A 21,178-nucleotide genomic window follows, 5' to 3' on the forward strand; every position below is an offset into this window, starting at 1 on the left:
GTACCCACTTCTGCACTGCAATTGTCTTGAGGAATCTATGAGTCGTTGCAGAAGCAGCACAGCATTGTGTTATGACAATGTGTGCATGGGGGTCAGGCGATGGGAAAGAGAGAAGGAAGTAGTCTTATGAATTATACTAACGAATTACAACTTTCTTGAATAAGCAAATCTTGCCTTTTCCACCAAAGTTCCATTATTACATTCCCTAATAGCTTACTACCACCCTGAATCCAGTGTTTTAACTAATGGAAAACAGTGTTTCCCTTTTCTGCCAAATCTATAATTAATAGATCATCCAAAACTGCCTAAGCACCATTACATAGTAACTAAGGGCAGATAAAGATCAATTGGACCATCCAGTTTGTCCAATTATCTTCCTCTCTAATTTTCCACTACTTTGAGTAAACAAACATATAGATCTCCAAATTAAAACTCAACAGCCCAAATAAGCCTAATTTCATATTATGGCTCTCTATAAATTATGCTAAAAAAGTCAGATATAATTCCCACCCCACTCCAGTTTTCTCTGCCTGCAAGCCCCTATTTTTATATCATTAATCCTCCAGGATTTACAATAATCCTGAGATTCAGGAAACCTTCTCAGGAATTAACTACATAAATAAAACAAATAAAAGAAAAATCTTAGTGATTTTAATTGCCAGCTGAATTCCACATGTATTTATTTATTTCTCCTCCATACTCCCACACGGAATCTTCGCTCCTCAAACTCTGGCCTCCTACAAACACCGCCCCCTAAAGCCCTCATTGGATATCAACAAGGGAACGAACATTTTTCTATGCCGGCCCCATCCTATGGAACAAACTCCCCACAGAACTAAGAACAAATCCATCCACCCAATCTTTCAAGAAAAATCTTAAAACATGGTTATTCCGCAAAGCCTTTCCAACACATGAACCAACCCGAAACCAAACCCTAACCATGCACTCAGAGCAACCTCCCCTCCCCCACACCAATAATTTCACCCCTACTACACCAATGCTAATTGCTCTCACTATATTACTATTTATGCTGTCTATTTATGCTATTTAACTATGCTACCCATCCCTATTACCCTCTCTGTTACAAAATATACCTAATGATAATTATTGTTACCTTGTTACTCTAATATTTACTACTATTTATACAATATATTCCTTTTTCTATACCATTATTATTTATGCTATCTTCTGGCACTGTAATACTACTATTATTTATGCTATCTTTTTTGGCACTGTTTTTTTACCCATGTTGCTACTATAACTTCCTATGACATTTCTCTAATCATTTACTGTACCTATCATAAATTATTTGTAAACCGATGTGATATGTAATTCGAACACCAATATATAAAAACAAATAAATAAAATAAATTTCTGTTTAAAAACTTTTTTTATACCGGTATTTGGTTATAACCGTCATATCGGTTTAAAGTACTTAACACTTATCTAACTAGTAGAATACATCATATAAAAGATATAGTAGACAACAACTTCATTCTCACATTATTAAAACTAATTACAATTTAGCCTCAAACTGATTTATACACACTGATTCTAACCACTACTAGTTTATAAGGCTTGGTATTTACCTATTAGTAGCAGAGGAAATAAGTAACATACCTTTACTGATGTTTTGTATACTGGTTCCTCAGGGACTGGACATACTGTATTCATCTAAATCTAATACCTAACTAATAAGGACTGATAGCTAAGCTGGCAATGAGCTTAATTTGAGCAGCTGGGGCAAATAAGGACCAAAAAAGGTCACCTTGTATAGCTGCTTTAATTTGCCACTACTGCATTTTATCTATCACAAGACAATGCTCCCTGCATGGGCTATCTAATAAGAAAGAAGATGGAAAGAAAGGAGCTGCATATATAATCTTATTCTCAAACCTAACTGTCTGCACAGGGACAAAATGGAATATTTTTGACCCTGCAAGTCTACTGAAACAACAAAACCCACGTTCTTAAAGGTTGTAAGTAAAAGGATATGGTTGTACTATTCTGTCTCTGACCAAATGTTCTGATCTTCATCATGACTCTGACAAATCACATTCCAAGAACCCAAATCTGGAAGTATGCTCATTTTTTTAAAAAAAAGTCAGAAATAATAAAGCCACATTTTTTTGGTGTTAATCTCTGGTAGTCAGTTGTCTGAACATATTTACTTTTCGCAGTTTTTACATCCTTTCTGGTTGTAAAGAATCTCAATGTTGAGGCTAACTAAAACCCTACTCTGTTCCTGTCTGTCATTGTGACATTTGTTTTCCTGACGGGGCAGAATTACAGTAGGGCAATCCCTACTGCAAAGCCCCAAAGCGTTTTAAACTTTCACATTGTCAGCAGCCTACTCACCCTTCTGTGAAGTAAAACATTACCATTTAAAGCTGCTATTTCTGAAATTCTATCTTTCCCCTGTTATTTTCCTGTTTTCTTAACAGGTCATGAGGGAAATACACTCACAAATGACATCACACAAACACAATGGTATCTGATTGGTCCTTGATGTGCCTATGAAGACAGTTGTGGCACTGGAGCCAATATTAATATGGACAGTGGATCCAATGAATATATCATTTGTAGTACCTTTGCAAACATGACAGCTCCTAGAATATAGGGGCATGGTTTGAAAATCTTAAATAGCTTAAAATGGAAAACTAACAACATTATCCAGGATGAAGTACTTGCTGCATATTTATGTGAAATATTACTCAGTGACAGTGAAGTGTACCTTTTTTTAATTTTAAGAGGTACTTGTGAGAAATTCTCGTCTGTCTAAAGAAGATTCTGTTATGACTCAAAGCTAAATCCAATTCAATGCACTCAAAGTATGTACAGAAACTGATACAAAGTTTCCACGACAACAGACCTGGGATATTGTACAAACCTGGCACTGAGAAACTGAATGATGCCTTACACAAATGGATACAAAGTGAACATGGCTCACCCTCCTTATCTTCCCACCTGCTTTCCCACTAGGAGGCTAATAAGCTGTTGAATGCCACTAGAACTTTGCTGCAACTGTTAGAACTGCTTAAGCAATTCATACATCACTGGAGGCCAATGGACTGGCTTGTGAGAGACTGCAGCTTCAAGGTTTAAGCTGGACTTCACCATTAAGAATGTCATGGATGCATGCACTCAAATACTACAAACAAGTCTTTGGTGCATTCTTTAAAAAATGTAGAAATTTCACATCTAAGAGAAACCCAGAATACCCATCCCTCTCCAATTAACACAACCTGAGCAGTCTCATCTAACTACATTTACAGAAATTTAACTTCCTGTAGTACTCAAATTCAGTCTGAATTAAGAGTCCTACCAGTGTTTTATTCAGAGAGGGGAAGCAAGCAAAGCACAATCTTTATTATACAACACTAGGCAAAGAAAAAAAAAGTTTCTGTGTACCTTCTCTAGTGCAACTAATCTTTTTTTGAGATGCGGTGTCCAGAATTGTACACAGTACTCAAGGTGCAGTTTCACCATGGAGCGATACAGAGGCGTTATGACATTTTCCGTTTTATTCACCATTCCCTTCCTAATAATTCTAAACATTGCTTTTTTGACTGCTGTAGCACACTGAGCAGATGATTTCAATGTATTATCTACTATGGCGCTTAGATCTTTTCCTGGGTGGTAGCTCCTAATATGGAACCTAACATCGTGTAACTACAGCATGGACTATTTTTCCCTATATACATCACCTTCCACTTGTCCACATTAAATTTCATCTGCTTTTTGGATACCCAATATTCGGGTCTCACAAGGTCCTCCTGCAATTTATCACAATCCGTTTGTGATTTAACTACTCTGAATAATCTTATATCATCTGCAAATCTGATCACCTCACTTGTCGTATTCCTTTCCAGATCATTTATAAATATATTGAAAAGCACCAGTCCAAATACAGATCTCTGAGGCATGTTACGCGTGCCGGCCGTAGCAGACCCATGGCCCGGCCCCTTCACCTCTCACAAGTGAATCCAGCGCCTGGTCCCTTGTCCCTGGCGGCAGTAGGTTGCTGGTTTAGTCATTGGGCTGCCCCTGGTGCCTCCGGCTCAGCTACGTATCCTGGGAGCTCCAGTTCAGCTATAGATCCTGGTGCTCCGCATCGAGCCTCTCAGTGTGGCCCGTGGAGAGACGCCACTGCTCAGCGCCACGCCCCTCCCTAGGAGCGTGCTGCATCACTGTGTCTTAAGTAGGGCCCGCAGCGGGAACCTAGCTGCAGCCCCGGATGATGACATCAGTGGAGCTCTGGTACTTAAGCCCGGCTCCGCTTCCAAGGTTTGCTTTGCAACAGGTCTCCTTGCTGATCAAGTACTCGTTGCCTCCTAGAGATCCTCCTCGTTCCTGGTTCCTGATCCTCGCTGATTCCTGTTCCTGGTTTCCTCATTCTTGTGTTCTTGATCCTCAACCTATCCTCGGATTGCCTTCTCAGACCTTGACCTCTTCTTTGCCTGACCACTCCGTTGCCTCTCTCCAGACCTAGACCTCTGTATTGTTTGACTACTTTTGTGACTCTCTCCTCGTCCAGACCTCAGCCTTGCTTGCCACTGCTTCCAGATTGCCGCCAGCCCTGACTACTGCTTGCCCTACGACGCCTCTTCATACTACGTCTTGGACTTGGCCTATTCAGGCTTCAGCCTGTTCATGCTCGGGCGCCCCCTGTCTGACTTTGGTTCTATTGGCGCCTGGGCCTTCGCCTCATCCAGTACAGACTTCTTCTCTCCTCCTTTGCTGCCTCTGGGGTGACCTTGACCCTTCCATCGACGACGACATACTGAGGCCCATCTAAGTCCAGCCTGCCCCGGCACCCAAGGGCTCAACCCGCGGGGAATGAGGGCTGGTATTGGTGAAGCACCAGCCGACATCCGTCCATCAGCCCACTCCACCTGCCGACGGTGGGGACCCGTTGGATCCTCTTATGGGTTGCGTCAACCCCACCATGGCCCAAGGGTCCACCTCCGCTGCAACAGGGCACTCCACTGTTTACCCTTTTCCACTGAGAAAATTGATCATTTAGTCCTACTCTGTTTCCTGTCCTTTAACCCAGGGGTCCCCAACCACCGGTCCGCGGACCGGGACCGGGCCGTGGGAGTTTTTTGCCGGTCCGCGGCGCCGCCAAGCACCGGCAGGTGTGTCGCGCGCTCCCAGTCTCTCCCGCTGCCGTTGCCGCCAGGGCTGTCAGCACGTTCAAGCCCAGCGGGAACGGCAGCGGTGCAAGAAGAAGCTGTGGCACATTTGGCTGGCCTTTTCTTCTTCCCGCGCCTGCCCTCCCGTGATCCGGAACAGGAAGTGATACGCGGTGCGCGGGAAGGAGACAGAGCCGTGCTGCGTGATAAAGTAGCAGTGGCGGCTGCAGCGTCGGTCCCTGAGCAATAGAAGCAGCTGGTAATCGAGAAAGGAGACAGCAGCATAAGCCTCCCGCGGCCGATGGGATTCTTCTTTCTTGGCCTGCGGGAGCTGCTGCAGCTCCCATTTGTGCTCGGGGGGGGGGGGGGGGGGGGGGAGGGGGAGAGAAGAGGAAGTGAGTGAGAGAAAGAGAGAGAAGCAGCCAGCCAGCCTGTGTGTGATTGACTGGTCAGAGAGCTGATGTGTGTATGTGAGAGACAATGAAAGTGATTGCTCAGAGAGATGACTGATGTGTATGTGAGAGTGTGAGAAATTAGTCAGGGAGGTGACTGGTGTGTGTGTGTGTGTGTGAGAGAGAGAGAAAAAGCATGGAAGTGAGAAGTCTGGGTATGTGGGAAAGCATGGGCGAAAGAAGCCTGGTGTTGTGGGGGTGAAAGAAAGCATAGGAGTGAGAAACCTGGGTGAGTGTGCATGCATGAGAGAGAGAGACTGCTTGATAAGGTGACGGCGTGTGTGAGAGAAAAAGACTGGTGTGTGTGAATGTGAGAGAATGTGATTCAGGGAATGAGAAGCCTGTGCACGTGGAGAGTGAGCATGGAAATGAGAGAGACTGGTGTGTGTGTAACAGAGAGAAAGTGATTATGGGAATGAGAAGCCTGTGCATGTGAAGAGAGTGAGCATGAGAGTGAGAAACCTGGGTGTGTGTGAGACACAGCATGGGAGGGAGAAGCCTGTATATCTGAAAGAGAACATGGGAGTGGGAAGCCTGTGTGTGTGTGTGTGTGTGTGTGAGTGAGAGAGAGAGAGAGAAATAAAGTGATTATGGGAATGAGAAGCCTGTGCATGTGAAGAGAGTGAGCATGGGAGTGAGAAACCTGGGTGTGTGTGAGACACATCATGGGAGGGAGAAGCCTGTATATCTGAAAGAGAACATGGGAGTGAGAGACTGGTGAGTGTGTGTGTGTGTGTGTGTGAGAGAGAGAGAAAGAAAATGATTATGGGAATGAGAAGCCTGTGCATGTGGAGAGAACAAGCATGGGAGTGAGAGACTGGTGAGTGAGTGTGTGTGGGTGTGTGTGTGTGTGTGTGTGAGAGAGAGAGACAGAAAGTGATTATGAGAGTGAGAAGCCCATATATGTAAGTAGAACACGGGAGTGGGAAGCCTGTGTGTGTGTGTGTATGGCATGAGAGAAACTGTTCAGGAAGGTGACTGGTGTGTGTGTGCCAAAGACTGTTTGGGAGATGATTGGTGTGTGAGAGACAGAAACTGGTCATGGGGGCATGACTGGTATGGTGTGTGTGTGAGAGACATGGGCACTAAGGAAGAGGATCATAAGTATAGAGCTTAGCTTCTACTGCTGCTTCTGGTGAGTGCCACGGCCTGCAGGGAAGGGGAGTAGGAGAGCTGCTGGAGGGGGTAAGTAAAGGTGGCTTTTTAAGTTTATTTTTCTTGACTGCCATTTTAATTGTGTGATGTCTGCTTTTTTGAAATATTTTATTGGTGTTTGGAGAATGTTTAATAGTTTTTATGAGTTTTTAATTGTTGGATGTTATTCTGTTCATAGCTGTTTTGAAACATTTATTCTGCTTATTAGTATAGTTCTACAATTATTTCTGTGTGGGGATCTATAGCTGCTTGCTAGTTCTGTTTTCCTAATAGGTGTATTGGTTTTTAGGACCTGATTTAATATTTGTAGTGTTGCCTTTTCATAGATAGGGTTGCTCCTGTTTGAGTGTATTCCATAATACAGGTGTAACTATGTGCGGATTAGTTTATGTGCATTACTACAGATCCTGGGAGTATGTTAGGTCGGTTCTGTGTCTGTTACTGAGATGAGATATTTTGCTAGCATGTAAGCGTTTGTATCGGTCTTACTTGTTGTGTTTTCTCAGAGGACATGCATTGGTGGTAAACTGCTGTCTTTTCATAAGTAGGGCTATTGAGCCTGGAAGTAGAAGGAGTTTGAGTTGCTGTTACTGAGATGTCACCAGAACCAGAATATCTTTTTTGTAGGGTGAGTTGTATGGGGAATGTCATAATTCTGCTTTACATCCATTATTGTGAGTCAGGGGGGTTCCCGTGGATACAAACTGTACTTTTACATCTAGCCCCATGGCGATCATGGGTCAGTGTGCCATGCATGTGAGAACCTATGGTGAGTTGAGTCACATTCACATTATAAATGTCATAATTAAATAAGTGTGCACTAAAATCCAACCCCCTCCATAACCCCGCCCCCATATGACCAAAGCCTCGCCCCTACCCCACCCCCACCCCGCCCTGCCGGGCCATGGAAAAATGGTCTTGCTTGAAGCCGATCCCTGGTGCAAAAAAGGTTGGGGACCACTGCTTTAACCAATTTGTAATCCACGAAAGGGCATCACTTCCTATCCCATGATATTTTAGTTTTCATAGAAGCCTCTCATGAGGGACTTTGTCAAACGCCTTCTGAAAATCCAAATACACAACATCTATTGGTTCACGTTTATCCAGGTTTATTAACCCCTTCTAACAAATGAAGCAGATTTGTGAGGCAAGACTTCCCTTGGGTAAATCCATGACGACTGTATTCCATTAAACCATGTCTTTCTATAAGCTCTGTGATATTGATCTTTAGAATAGTTATTCCATTATTTTTCCTGGTACTGAAGTCAGGCTCAGTGGTCTATAGTTTCCTGGATCACCCCAAAGCTCTTTTTAAATATTGGGGTTACATTGGCCATCCTCCAGTCCTTAGGTACAACGGATTATTTTAATGATAGGTTACAAATTTTAACTAATAAATCTGAAATTTCATTTTTTAGTTCCTTCAGAACCCTGGGGTACATACCATCTAGACCAGGTGATTTGCTACTCTTAAGTTTGCCAATATGGCCTACTACATCTTCCAGGTTCACAGTGATTTGGTTCAGTTCATCTGACTCATCACCCTTGAATACCATCTCCAGAACCAGTATCTCCCCAACATCCTCATTAGTAAACACAGAAGCAAAGAATTAATTTAGTCTTTCTGCAATGGCCTTTAACCCCTCGATCATCTAACAGTCCAACCAACTCTCTCAGAGGTTTCTTGCTTCAGAAATATTTTAAAAGGTTTTTATTATGAGTTTTTACCTTTATGGCCAACTTTATTTCAAATTCTCTCTTAGCCTACCTTATCAGTGTTTTATACTTAACTGGACAATGATTAGGCATTTTCCTATTTTCTTCAGATGAATCCTTCTACCAGTTTTTGAAATATGATTTTTGGCTAAAATAGCCTCTTTCACCTCACACTTTAACCATGCCGGTAATCATTTTGCCTTCTTTCCACCTTTCTTAATGCATAGAAACGCAATACAGATGAATTTCCAAGATTGTATTTTTAAACAATGTCCACGCCTGTTGTACACTTTTAATCTCTGCAGCTGCATCTTTCAGTTTTTTTCTATTTTCCGCATTTTATCAAAGTTTCCCTTTTGAAAATATAGTGTTAGAGCTCTAGATTTATATATTATCCCCCTTCCAGTCATTAGTTCAAATCTGATCATGTTATGATCATTATTGCCAAGTGTCTCCACCACCATTACCCCTCTCACCAAATCCTGCATTCCACTAAGAATTAAATCTAAAATAGCTCCCTCTCTTGTTGGTTCCTGAACCAACTGCTTCATGAAACAGTCATTTATTCCATTCAGGAACTTTATGTCTCTAGCATGTCCTGATGTTTCATTTACCCAGTCAATATTAGGGTAATTGAAATCTCCCATTATTACTGCACTGCCAAATTTTATTTATTTATTTGTTATTTTTATTATACCGAGTTTCATGATAGGAATCACATCAACCCGGTTTACAATTAACAATGTGAGTAAAGGCAGAGAGTAACAAAGTAAAGAACATTTCCCAATACAAGAACAAATATAGTATGAAACTTAACAAATATTATAACAATATTTTGGATGTGAGAAAGTTACAAAAAACATGGAAAAATAACTTGGATATGAAAGGGGAAGAATTGTAGAACGACTATAAGCATTTTAACCAGCTTAATTTAACTTAATTTAATTTAATTTAAGTTAACTTCCATGATTTCTCTTAGCATTTCATCATCTGTCTAATCATTTTGGCCAGGTGGATGGTAGCATACTCCTATCACTATACTCTTACCCAACAAACATGGGATTTCTAACCATATAGATTCTACTGAGCATTTAGTCTCTTGTATGATCTTTATCCTGTTTGACTGTATACCCTCCAGAACATAAAGTGCCAGCCCCCCTCCCAAGTTGATCCTCCCTATCATTGTAACATAATTTGTTCCCTGATATAGCACTGGTACAAGTACGGCAATATGTACTTGAAATGGTACATGCCTTGTATTTCAAAAAGGCGTGAAAATATCCATAGTAATACATATTTCCTAGGAAAAATGAAAAAACTGAGAAATAGAAGCAAATATGGCTTTAACCAATCCATCTGCCACACCCTCCCAGTAGGACTGTGGACCTGCTCACCTCTGCCATCACTCTCTGTGCGCTGGGATCAGGGGCGTACGATGACAAGTACGGCAATATGTACTTGAAATGGTACATGCCTTGTATTTCAAAAAGGCGTGAAAATATCCATAGTAATACATATTTCCTAGGAAAAATGAAAAAACTGAGAAATAGAAGCAAATATGGCTTTAACCAATCCATCTGCCACACCCTCCCAGTAGGACTGTGGACCTGCTCACCTCTGCCATCACTCTCTGTGCGCTGGGATCAGGGGCGTACGATGACACTGTAGGCCTCTTTCTGCGACCCTTACTGTCACTTCTAATGTTGGCTCTAGAGAGTCTTTGTTAAAAGATCTTAATATTCTTTGTACTGTCTTTGTTTTCTTTTTGGGAAGTTATTATGGTGGGTGTGAATTTTAATCAGTCTATCTGGAGTCAGGGGTTTAATAGAGATTTAGAGGGTCATCTTAAACGTGTTTGCAATAGATGTGAACCGGTGTGATATGTCCGATGAATATCAGTATAGAAAAACAAACAAATAAATAAAGACATGTAGTTTATCCTGTGCTTAATGGTTCGCATATAGTTCCTTTTTGTTTGTTTGTGTCACTTTTATTAGTGAATGCTCAATCAATTACCAAGAAAGTTCCACTTCTTAATGAACTCCTTGATGATTATAATCCTTCAATTTTTTGTATTACTGAGACCTGGGTGAAGATTAATGACAATGTTTTAGTAAATCAGATCTCTCATAACAACTATGATGTCTTTCATTTTTCATGAATAAGGTGCAAAGTTGAGGATTGCTTATCATTAGTAAAAAGGAACTTAAGTTGGTTCCTATGAAAGTGGATATTATCCCTCCCTTTGAAGTAGCTATTCTTAAATCTTCTCAAATGATTTTAGGACTTATGTATTATTCACTAAAAGGTAGATTTAATAAAATCAACGTGCTGACTTTATAACATGCGCGCATCGACACGCGCATGTTATAAAATTAGCCACCTGCATGTACACGTGTGCCTGATTTTATATCAGTGCGCACAAGGGTGGCGGGTGGATTTTATAACATCTGCAATCAGACATTTTCCCAGTTCCCTCCCTGGGACTGGGAGGGAACTTCCTAACCCCCAAGTTCACCTGCCTCCCTTTTCCCCTATCCTCCCTGGGCCCTAAAATCTACTTAACTACCCTTCTTTTTTTCTTTTTCAACTTACCTGCTTTATGGAGCAGTACTAAGTTGTGCATGCTAGCAGCTTCCAGTGCGCGCTTCAGCGGGACAGCTCTTAATGGTGTTGTCCTGGCCGCTAACTGCTGTCGCCCGAGACCAGGCTGGCGGGGCTAAAGACTGAAGCATTGGCCGTCGCCAGCAACTAGGCCAGCAGGGCTGAAGTCTCTAAGATTGGAACTGCTGGTCGTTTCTGGAGACCAGGCTGGTGGGGCCAAAGATCAGAGCCACTGGCTGCTGCCACCCAAGACCAGGCTGGTGGGGGGTCAAACATTGTAACTGCTGGCTGCTGCCGCCCGAAACCAGGCCAGTGGGGCTGAAAACGAGATGTTCAGCTAGGGGCTGGTGTGTGTGTGTGTGTGTGTGTGTGTGTGTGTATGAATTTGAGATTGGAAGGATGTTTTTGTGTGTATGCGGTGTGTATGTGAGACAGGGAGGGTGCTTGTGTGTGTGTGTGAGACAGGGAGGATGCTTCTGTGTGTGCGTGGTGTGTATATGAGACAGGGAGGGTGCTTATGTGTGTGGTGTGATTGTAAGACAGGGAGGGTGTTTCTGGGTGTGTGTGTGTGAGACAGGGAGGGTGCTTGTTTGTGTATGTATGTGTGGAGTGTATATGTGAGAAGGGAAGGTGTTTGTGTGTGTGTGGAATCTGTGTGAGATGTAGAGGGTGCTTGTGTGTGTGGTTTATGTGAGATGTGGAAGGTGCTTGTGTGTGTATGGTGTATGTGTATGAGGGAGAAGGGAGGGTGTGTTCTGTGGGAGGAGGAAGGGTGCTTGTGTGTGTGATGTGTATCTGGTAGGGGGAGGGTGCTTATGTGTGTGATGTGATTGTGAGAGAGGGAGGGTGCTTCTGTGTGTCAATGTGAACAAGGGAGGGGGCTTGTGTGTGTGTGTGAGAGAGTTGGAGCATGTTTCTGGCAGGCTGTGGCCTTGAGAGAGAGAGGGGGCATGTGTGTGTGATTGAGAGCTTGTGTGTAAGTGAAATAGAGGGCGAGCATGTGTGTGACCGAAAGCCTGTGTACAAATATCATGCTGGGCATGTGTTTTTTGATATTTGAACAAGAATAAATAGTATATTATGTTTTTTCGGGTTATATACATATTTTCTATGTTTAGGAGAAAAGGATATATGAGGCTGGAGAAGTCCGTTTTACGGAGGAAATTGGAGATTCTGTGGTGTCTTCCGTTGAAGATAATCGTGAAATCATATAATCTTTTGCTATTAAAAATTATATACCATATTTTTCGCTCCATAAGACGCACCTGACCATAAGACGCACCTAGGATTCAGAGGGGGAAAATTAAAAAAAAAAAAAAATTGTGCTAAACCGGCTCTGCGTCTGGGCGTCTTATGGAGCAAATTAGGGGAGTGCATAGTTTTTTTTTTTCTCCCCATTTTGTTTTCGGGTCTGGGGAGGGCCATTTCGGTCCACTCCCCAGATCAGAAAACTTTTCTTTCTGTGGGAACCCCCAAAACCCCCCCCCCCCCCATCCCAACCCTTTAAATTAACAACCTCCACCCCCCTGACCCCCCCAAGACCTGCCGAATTAATTTCCTGCAAACCCCCACCCTCCTGACCCCCCCAAGACCTGCCGAATTAATTTCCTGCAACCCCCCCACCCTCCTGACCCCCCCAAGACCTGCCAAACGTCCCTGGTGGTCCAGCGGGGGTCCAGGAGCGGTCCGGGAACGATCTCCTGGGCGTGAGCCGTCGGCTGCCAGTAAACAAAATGGCGCCGACGGCCCTATGCCCTCACTATGTCACTGAGACCGACCGCTGCTATTGGTCGGTCTCAGTGACATAGTGAGGGCATAGGGCCGTCGGCGCCATTTTGTTTACTGGCAGCCGACGGCCCTATGCCCTCACTATGTCACTGAGACCGACCAATAGCAGCGATCGGTCTCAGTGACATAGTGAGGGCATAGGGCCGTCGGCTGCCAGTAAACAAAATGGCGCCGACGGCCCTATGCCCTCACTATGTCACTGAGACCGACCAATAGCAGCGGTCGGTCTCAGTGACATAGTGAGGGCATAGGGCCGTCGGCGCCATTTTGTTTACTGGCAGCCGACGGCCCACGCCCAGGAGATCATTCCCGGACCCCCGCTGGACCACCAGGGACGTTTGGCAGGTCTTGGGGGGGTCAGGAGGGTGGGGGGTTGCAGGAAATTAATTTGTCAGGTCTTGGGGGGGGGTTGTAGGAAATTAAGTCGGCAGGTCTTGGGGGAGTCGGGGGGGGGGGGGGGTGTTTGTTAGATTTTTGTTTGGTTTTTTTTTTATATTCACTCCATAAGACGCACATACATTTTCCCCCCACCTTTGGGGGAAAAAAAGTGCGTCTTATGGAGCGAAAAATATGGTACACGTGTGAGTATGTGGTTTGGGATATCATTAAGATAATCTTGTTGAACAGTTTTAATTTAGATTGATATGGTTACTGTTAAAGAATTATGATTAATACATGAGATGGGTAGAGTTAAAATAAACTTTTGTGTTTAGGAATTTGGGAGATTTAACAATTAGTTGTGTTTGTGATAAATGTAATTGGTGTTTACACTAAATGTATTTTGTATTATAGGTAGTGTGGGTACCGATGAGCTAGTGGAAGGTTCAGGACAATGGAGAATTGAACTCCCACGTGAGAGGGAGTAAGTAAGAGAAAATTGTGTCAAAATACAACCCCTGAGAAAGCTTAATCGCGAAACAAGGACCTTGTCGGGGACTGACAATATAGCACATATTGAATACGTGGGGAGTGTTAACAGTTGTTGAAGAATTAAAGATCTGTATTAAAAGGAAATATTGATATTGGATATGTGTAGAAATATTATATGAGGGTTCATTGACCTGCAATTCGTGTACTGTAATCTTCCTGTATGTAAAATATGTGTTTGGGAAATGTGCAATATGGTGGGTATTTTAAGTAAAAGTATGGTTGGTGTGAGTGAATGGTTAGCATATTTTATGGGATAGTATGTTATGTATATTTATGAAAAAATTTTCAGGAATTTTGGGTATCCACATAATGTTAAAAAATAGAAGAAAAAATTAAAAATAAGAAAATATATTTAACATGTTGATACAATAGTTATATGGTACATGGTGATCTGTGATAAGATGTATTTGTAATAAATCATATAAATTTTAAAGAACTTCTGTGAATGACTAAATAACCATAATTAATGAACAGATTATGCTTTATATAATAGAAATTTATGTCCTTATGTGATGTTGGTTCCTTGAATTATAAACATTAAGGAGAACTCTCCATGAAGAGAATACTTGGCAAATGTAAAAAGAAAAAAACAGTATGGTAATAGTTATTACCTGTTGCAGGTCTGCAAGAGAGTATAAGTGGAGTTGCTGGAATAGGTACTCCCTTGGGAAAACCCTGAAAAAAAGAGAAAAGAAATACGGTATGTATGGACATGGAAATCACAGAGTCATGCGACGTTTATACCCAAAACAATTTAAGCAAGAAAAGGTCCAGAACTAGGGAGGCAGGGGTGCGGCTCAGGGTAACTTTCTTGGTACATTAGACATGTCTATGTATCTAACCTGGGAACACATTCATTTTTGTTTTCTTTCTGTTGGGAAAATGAAAGAATAGAGAAATCCATGCATATAAAAAGTTCATTTTCATCTGGGTCATTATAACAGTAGCACTAACCTACTCTCTGTGTGGTGTAGATCAGGAAAAGGTTATACGATGCATATAGTATGAAAATACAGGTGACACAGAAGAGCCTTCATTTAACTTTCCCATCAAATGAGTTTGAAATACATTCTGTCCAAGGTTCCAGTGTACTAGAGCAGTGGTTCCTTAGGAGACATTTACACAGTCAGGTTTTCAGGATATCCACAATGAATATGCATGAATTAGATCTGCATATAATCAGTACCAGAGTAAGGGTGTTAGGTGCCCTAGGTGTACCTTACAGCCTTGCATCCCATACCCCCCTCCTTGGTTGTATCATCCCCCCCCCCCCACACACACACACACAATTAAAACATTATTCATTTATAACAACAGATCTTACAAGAAAAAGGACAAAATACAATTTTCTGAGGTAAAATATTACTTACAGTAACATGTATATTGTATTTATATGCACTGTTTTGGTGCTAACCAGAAAAACCTGCAAAGATGACACATAGTACCAATATGGTATTAGGCGTATTTTGAATGCATGTTGGATGTGGGCCTGGCCCAAAGAAAGCCATGAGTAAATTTAATTAATTACAATACAGTAAACTCCCATACCAAAACAGCACGAACTGCCAGAAGTCAAAAAGTAACAATCCTACCTATGAAAAGTCAACACTGCAGACATCAAAACAGCTCCTATTAGGAAAACAGAACAAGCCAGGCTGCTACTTATCCCTACACAGAAACTACCTTACCTCAGTCAAACATGCTGAATACAGACAGATCCTCACCAAATAGAGAAGAGACCATTAAACAGAAATGAGCAGACAAAAACCAAACTGGAAATCACATCAAGCCAGACCCTATGTGCAGCAGTGTGACAAAGAGCTGAGTGGATTGCCTGTAATTCGCTGTGCGTTCCAAATAGAAAGCTAGAGTCCTGTTGCAAAGATGGAATTCTTCTATATATCATGAATTGGACTGCTATTATATCTTTAGGGGGCTCCACGAATTGGAGAATATCCTGCATCTTTGTTCTAAATCCTTCCTCCTTCTGCAACAAAAATAGAATGGCATACATTAGTCTCTGGATAAAGCCAACGAAGCAGAGATCCACAGAAGGAGACTTTCTTCTGTCCTGTGGAGGAGAGACCTAATGACCCCATCTAATCGGAGGTCCTCAGATACATAACCATATCCCCCAGAATTCTCGGAGTGTGAGACAGACTGGTAGGTCAGGGGCATGGACATGGATCTTATCCAGTTAGCAGACAAGACTTCAGAGAGGGAAGCTTTTGTATGTTGGGCCCTAAACCCCGACAAGCTCCTACATCTGGAAATCACCACTGGCACAATAGTAACTGATGTCAATTCACCTTCAGGACTCAGGTTTGGTGCTGATCTGCTGGGCATCAGCATGGATTCCAATATCGGCTGGATGTCCATCTGCAGATACACCAATGCTGGAGCACCAATGCTCTGCATATTCTGGTCCAAGGACTCCTGGATTTTCTTATTCAGCTCCTCTTTAAAGACTGCTGAAGCCAACATGGCTGGGAAGCAGGAAGGGAGGCCACGTTTCCTGGAACATCAGAGGTAGATTGGTGGCAGACATCTAGACCCTTGCATTGAAGAAACATTTTCCCTCTCATTAGTGACAGAGCACCAGAAGTAGAAAAGAACTAGGATCACGACCCTGAAAGAATTGTAGAGAATGAGGAAGTTGTGATCACTTGGAACATTCCTATTCCTACCCAATAAAAAGCATGATGTAAGAAAACTGGACATTGTGGTAAAGGAGAAAAGCACAAGAACGGCATTGCTACTAGAAGACTCAGCACCAAAATACTATTCGGTGAAACGTATGGAGACAGAGATGATTCTCAAGTACCAAAAGATGAAATTGGAGACCAAGAAAAAGTGGCTGAAAGATACATAAATTGTCCCAATTGTACTGAACTTCCAAGTACATCTTGATATTTTTCCTATTACCATCTTATGAACCCCAGGAGGCAGCTCTCTTTCGTAAAATGCAAGTATTAAGAAGGGCATTAGCAGTAAATTGGATATATTGAGAACATATCCAACAGACTCTGAATTATGAGTGAGGTTCATTCTTGTCATGGAATACACAAAAACTAACCCATTTGGAGACATTACCCCTTATAAGAGACCTGCTCCAAGTAAGGAAGCAATCACCGTTCTCAGCAAATACTTTTTAGTTATTATTCCTCCCTTTTGAAAGATGTGTGAGAGTGTTCTCTAACCCAGAGAAATCCAACAGCTGAAATCAATTCCATCTATGCAAAAAAAACAAACCAAAAACCATCTTGTTTTAAATTAAAAACTACAGTGCCATGTTTTAACAAAAGGGATTAATGTTTCCTGCCTTCAAGTGTACCAATGACAGATCTACTACTCAGCATATCCAAAATGATTATGTATCTAGGAATATGTTGCATGAATGGCATTTATTTGTATGTGAACCTAAAATTTGTCATTCATTCTAGGATCAGGATTGTCCATCGCTAGCATGCAAATTCATTTTTACTTTTGAATTATCCCTCCCTTGTTATTCCTAAATCATGTTCTTCTCTTTGCAATCCTAAGATCCAGTTATATATGACCAGAGGCAGCAGTGCCAACCAAACCAGCTTCACTTCACTTTTATGCAGCTCCAGCACTGCTCTCTACATAAATGGCAGGGGTGGAAGGAAATTAGAACCAAAAAGTTACCAATAAGGGCCCTGACCTCAGCGGTCAGAGTAACAGATAAGTATGAGAAAAATAACTGTGAAAGCTTGCTGGGCAGACTGGATGGGCCGTTTGGTCTTCTTCTGCCCTCATTTCTATGTTTCTATGTATGCATATGTTTCTAACATCATCTAATCAGAGAGAAATTTGCATTGTGTTAGGTATAGTAAAGAATTTGCCTCTGTTCTCCAGTTTAGACACATACAGTATGCTACAATTTCAATACTGTGTGCAAATGAAGAGGTGCTCAGGGACAGAAGCACTACTTCTGTCAACAGAGAAACAACCAGAGAAGCAATGAATCAGATTCCCTACTTAATTTACTCAGAAAAGCAAGGCCAAGTTTCAGAACCAACAAGAAAATCAGTTTTTTAGTCAAATCATGTAGCAGGCAAAATTCCCTAGTAACAAACAGAAAACTGAAGGCAAACAAAAAAAAAAGTAATAGAAATAGAACATAGGCATGGCTACAGGAAACAAGCCAGACCAGGGACAGTAATTGGGGAAAGTAGGGTGTACAGCTGGGACATAGGCAACTATGATACTGGACATTCAGGCACAGATGCAGAAAGCTCAGTTGAAGGCAGGAACACTGAGGGTATTGGAAACATGAAAACAATGGGGTTAACAGAGATAGGAACGAAGGAGTTAATGGACAGGAATGCTGGTGTGAATGAAAACAGAACATAGTCCAGCAGCAAAACTGCAATGCATGGTTGCATAGGCCAGCCCTCTAAATGCTGGGAACAACTTCCTTACGTGCATTGTCTCCCATTTGTGACTATCAGGGTCATGGTTCACAGGATCCTAGATTTAGGGCTGCCTAGTGGCTCAGGAAATAGTCTCTCCACACATATCCCAGCTCACACGCCACTGATGCCACATTCTATTCTGTATCTGTGAAGATGTCATTTAAAATTATAAGCATATTCAACTTTGTAATCATGAAGAAGCTAGACGGTTGACAATAATATACTTTAACTCTCTCTCCTGGATTAGTATTACACCAGTAAACTATGAATTCAAGAACTTGGCTTAATAGACACCGGCAGGAACATTTGGTTTCACAAACTTTCTATGGTAAGAATTACACTACATTGTGTGACTACTGTTACTTCCACCCTGTTTCAGATTTAGCAGATAGATGTCTGGAGGCCACCCCTTGGAGTTCCTTAGGAGACCTAATCATCCTTCTCCTCTTTGGAGGGAGAGAGGGTTTGGTAAGGTGACTCCGAGAAGAATGTCTGGAGGTGGAAGATTTTTTCCTTGAGTGACATGCCCGGTCATCATATGGGCCAGAGGCAGAGGAAGAAGAGTGCAGAGAGTGATGTTGGGTATCCTCTTCTGAATCAGTTGAATAGTCCGACAGTAGTATTGGTAGTGGTGAAGAAGGTACCCGCTTCAGACTTTGGGGGGCTCGGTGTTTCTTATGAACAGATGCCCCGTGTTCAGGTGGCGGGTCTTCTTCTTTGCCTTGCCCTGTTGTCCAATGGGGTGCATTGTTGGATCATCCGATGCACCGCGTGGCGCTGGGTGCGTCAGTGGATGCGTTGGTATCAGAGGTGTCGGGGTCTCTACATCATGCGTTGAGCGAGTCGGGTGATGTTGTGCGTCAGTCGAAGTTCGATGCACTGGATCTTTGTCCTGGCCCGGCATGTCTCCTTGCACTGACAGCGGTCGTCCCAACGCAGATGACACATCACGGCTCCAGGAAGAGCTAGACATCAGGGCTATTTGGGCCTTCTTGGAAGGGGTTTGCCTGATTCTACCTTAACCTTCCCTTTCCCTTTGAGTGGAGGAGGGTTGAAGGGAGGAGGCTCTTTTTGTGTCCCTCGGCCTGTTTGCTTCCCTGGCCGAGGAAGATTGAGTAGAACGTTGTGGGGCATAGGACCCCGATGTGTCCCAGACACTCTCCCTAAGATGTGCTATTTTCGTGGCTCGTTGTCTTTGGGGCCTGGGAGACATCTTTCCACAATTTTGGCAGGTTGACATATCGTGGTCGGGCCCGAGGCAGATGTAATAAAGTTTATGGCCGCCGGTGGCAGACATGATTTTGCCACAATAGCAAAACATAAATCCGGGGGCCTTTGGGGCCATGAGCAGCACTGAAAAGTGTAGTTTGGGGCTCTCGGGTGAGAGGAACAGAAGAAAAGGCAGGAGAGAAGAAGTCGCGTTCAAATCGTGCGCGGGGAAAGAAAAAACTGGCAGGAGACCATTAGCCGCACGGGAAGGGTACCGCGCAGGAGTACAGCATCAAAAATTAGCTGCTAGAAGAAGACTCTACCAAGAGCCACTGGGGGCACTCCCAAAAAGCATGGCTAATTCAGCCCTGCTTATCTGCGGAAAATAGAAAGTAACAGTGACACACACTGTCATACAGAGGGACCTGGGTTTGATTCCCAGATAAGGTCCTCTGCTCCCTGAATTTGCAAATACTAGGGGTGACAGAGGTAGCATGTATAGCCCCTGCAGGGGAGGGAATATAGCAATTGTGCAACAGCAACACCAAGTGGCCGGATTTAGGGCCCTGGTGCATGTCCATCGGCTGAGGACAGTCATTGCAATAACTGGTCTAAAGAAAGTTGGGAGATGATGTAAAATATAGGGGGGAAATGCCCCTGATAGTTGTAAATGAAGGCTCAAGGTGCCAGATCCCAGCACTGGTTTCCAGTTTGTATTGGAAGCCCAAAGAAAAAACTGACAGGTCATAAAAAATAGCAAGATTTCAAGTTCCAATACCACACTAAAATTCCATTTAATGGTCAATGTACAACATTATTTGCACACCTACTAAAATGCACCATACTGCATGCTTCCAGCAGCCCCAGTCCTCCCTCCCCTCCTCCCGAGGCGCCCACCACGGCTCCCCTGCCTCCCGGGGGCAGCCAGTGGCGAAAGCGCCTTCCAGCAGCCCCGCCGGCAAAGGTGCATGAACTCACGTCCAATTTGGGCGCTCAAGCAGCGAAGGTGCATGAGCGCACGCCGTGACCTCAGACGTCCATCCGGGCGCTCAGGTCACGGCTTGCGCTCATGCGCCTTCGCTGCCTTAAGCTCCCAAATTGGACGTGCGTTCATGCACCTTCGCCGGCGGGGCTGTTGGAAGCTGCTTTCGCCGCCGGCTGCCCCCGGGAGGCAGGGGAGCCGCGGTGCGCGCCTCGGGAGGAGGGGAGAGAGGACTGGGGCTGCTGGAAGCATGCAGTAAGTTTACTTTTGTTACAATTTCTATTTGCTTTAATAACATGTCGAGTCGATTTTCGCCCTGCGCCTTGCTTCGGGAGGGGGGGAGAGAGGACTGGCAATCCCCGATGCCGGAGCGTAGGAGAATCAGGCCCGAGCGCAGGAGAACCAGGCCACACCATGTTACTCGCTTGCTCCAACCCACCCACTTATTTGACTGGAGCCTGCCTTTTGCTGTCACATCCCTCTAACGCCAGGGTCAGGGTAGGCGGTAAATTAGCGGGTTAAAGACGCGGCAAAACAGTTGGTTAAAAAGGCGATAATCGGGCCACACGTTACTGTATGGGAGGGAATAGCTAATCCGATCGTTTACATCATATACATGCTGCGGGCGGAAACGCGTCGATTTAAAGAAGCGGTAAGGATTGGTAAAAACGGATAGTGAATCGCGGGTTAGACTTACGCGGCCAAATTGTGGGTACAAAGCGGGTTAGAAACAGGGTAACCGCGGCCACGTTTTACTGTATAGGCCTT

At 43.4% G+C, this 21,178-nt stretch overlaps 1 protein-coding gene across 1 annotated transcript in view; it reads right to left on the reverse strand.

Annotated features, from left to right (window-relative positions):
• Positions 1 to 21,178, reverse strand: part of PLEKHM3 (pleckstrin homology domain containing M3) — a 444,523-nt gene that overhangs the window by 167,697 nt on the left and 255,648 nt on the right. The window contains exon 6 of the mRNA XM_029606371.1: positions 14,392 to 14,455. Coding sequence (XP_029462231.1) covers positions 14,392 to 14,455 — 64 coding nt within the window. The remainder of the gene's footprint in view (positions 1 to 14,391; positions 14,456 to 21,178) is intronic.

This window comes from Rhinatrema bivittatum, chromosome 6 (assembly GCF_901001135.1).
Source record: "Rhinatrema bivittatum chromosome 6, aRhiBiv1.1, whole genome shotgun sequence".
NCBI lineage: Eukaryota > Metazoa > Chordata > Amphibia > Gymnophiona > Rhinatrematidae > Rhinatrema > Rhinatrema bivittatum.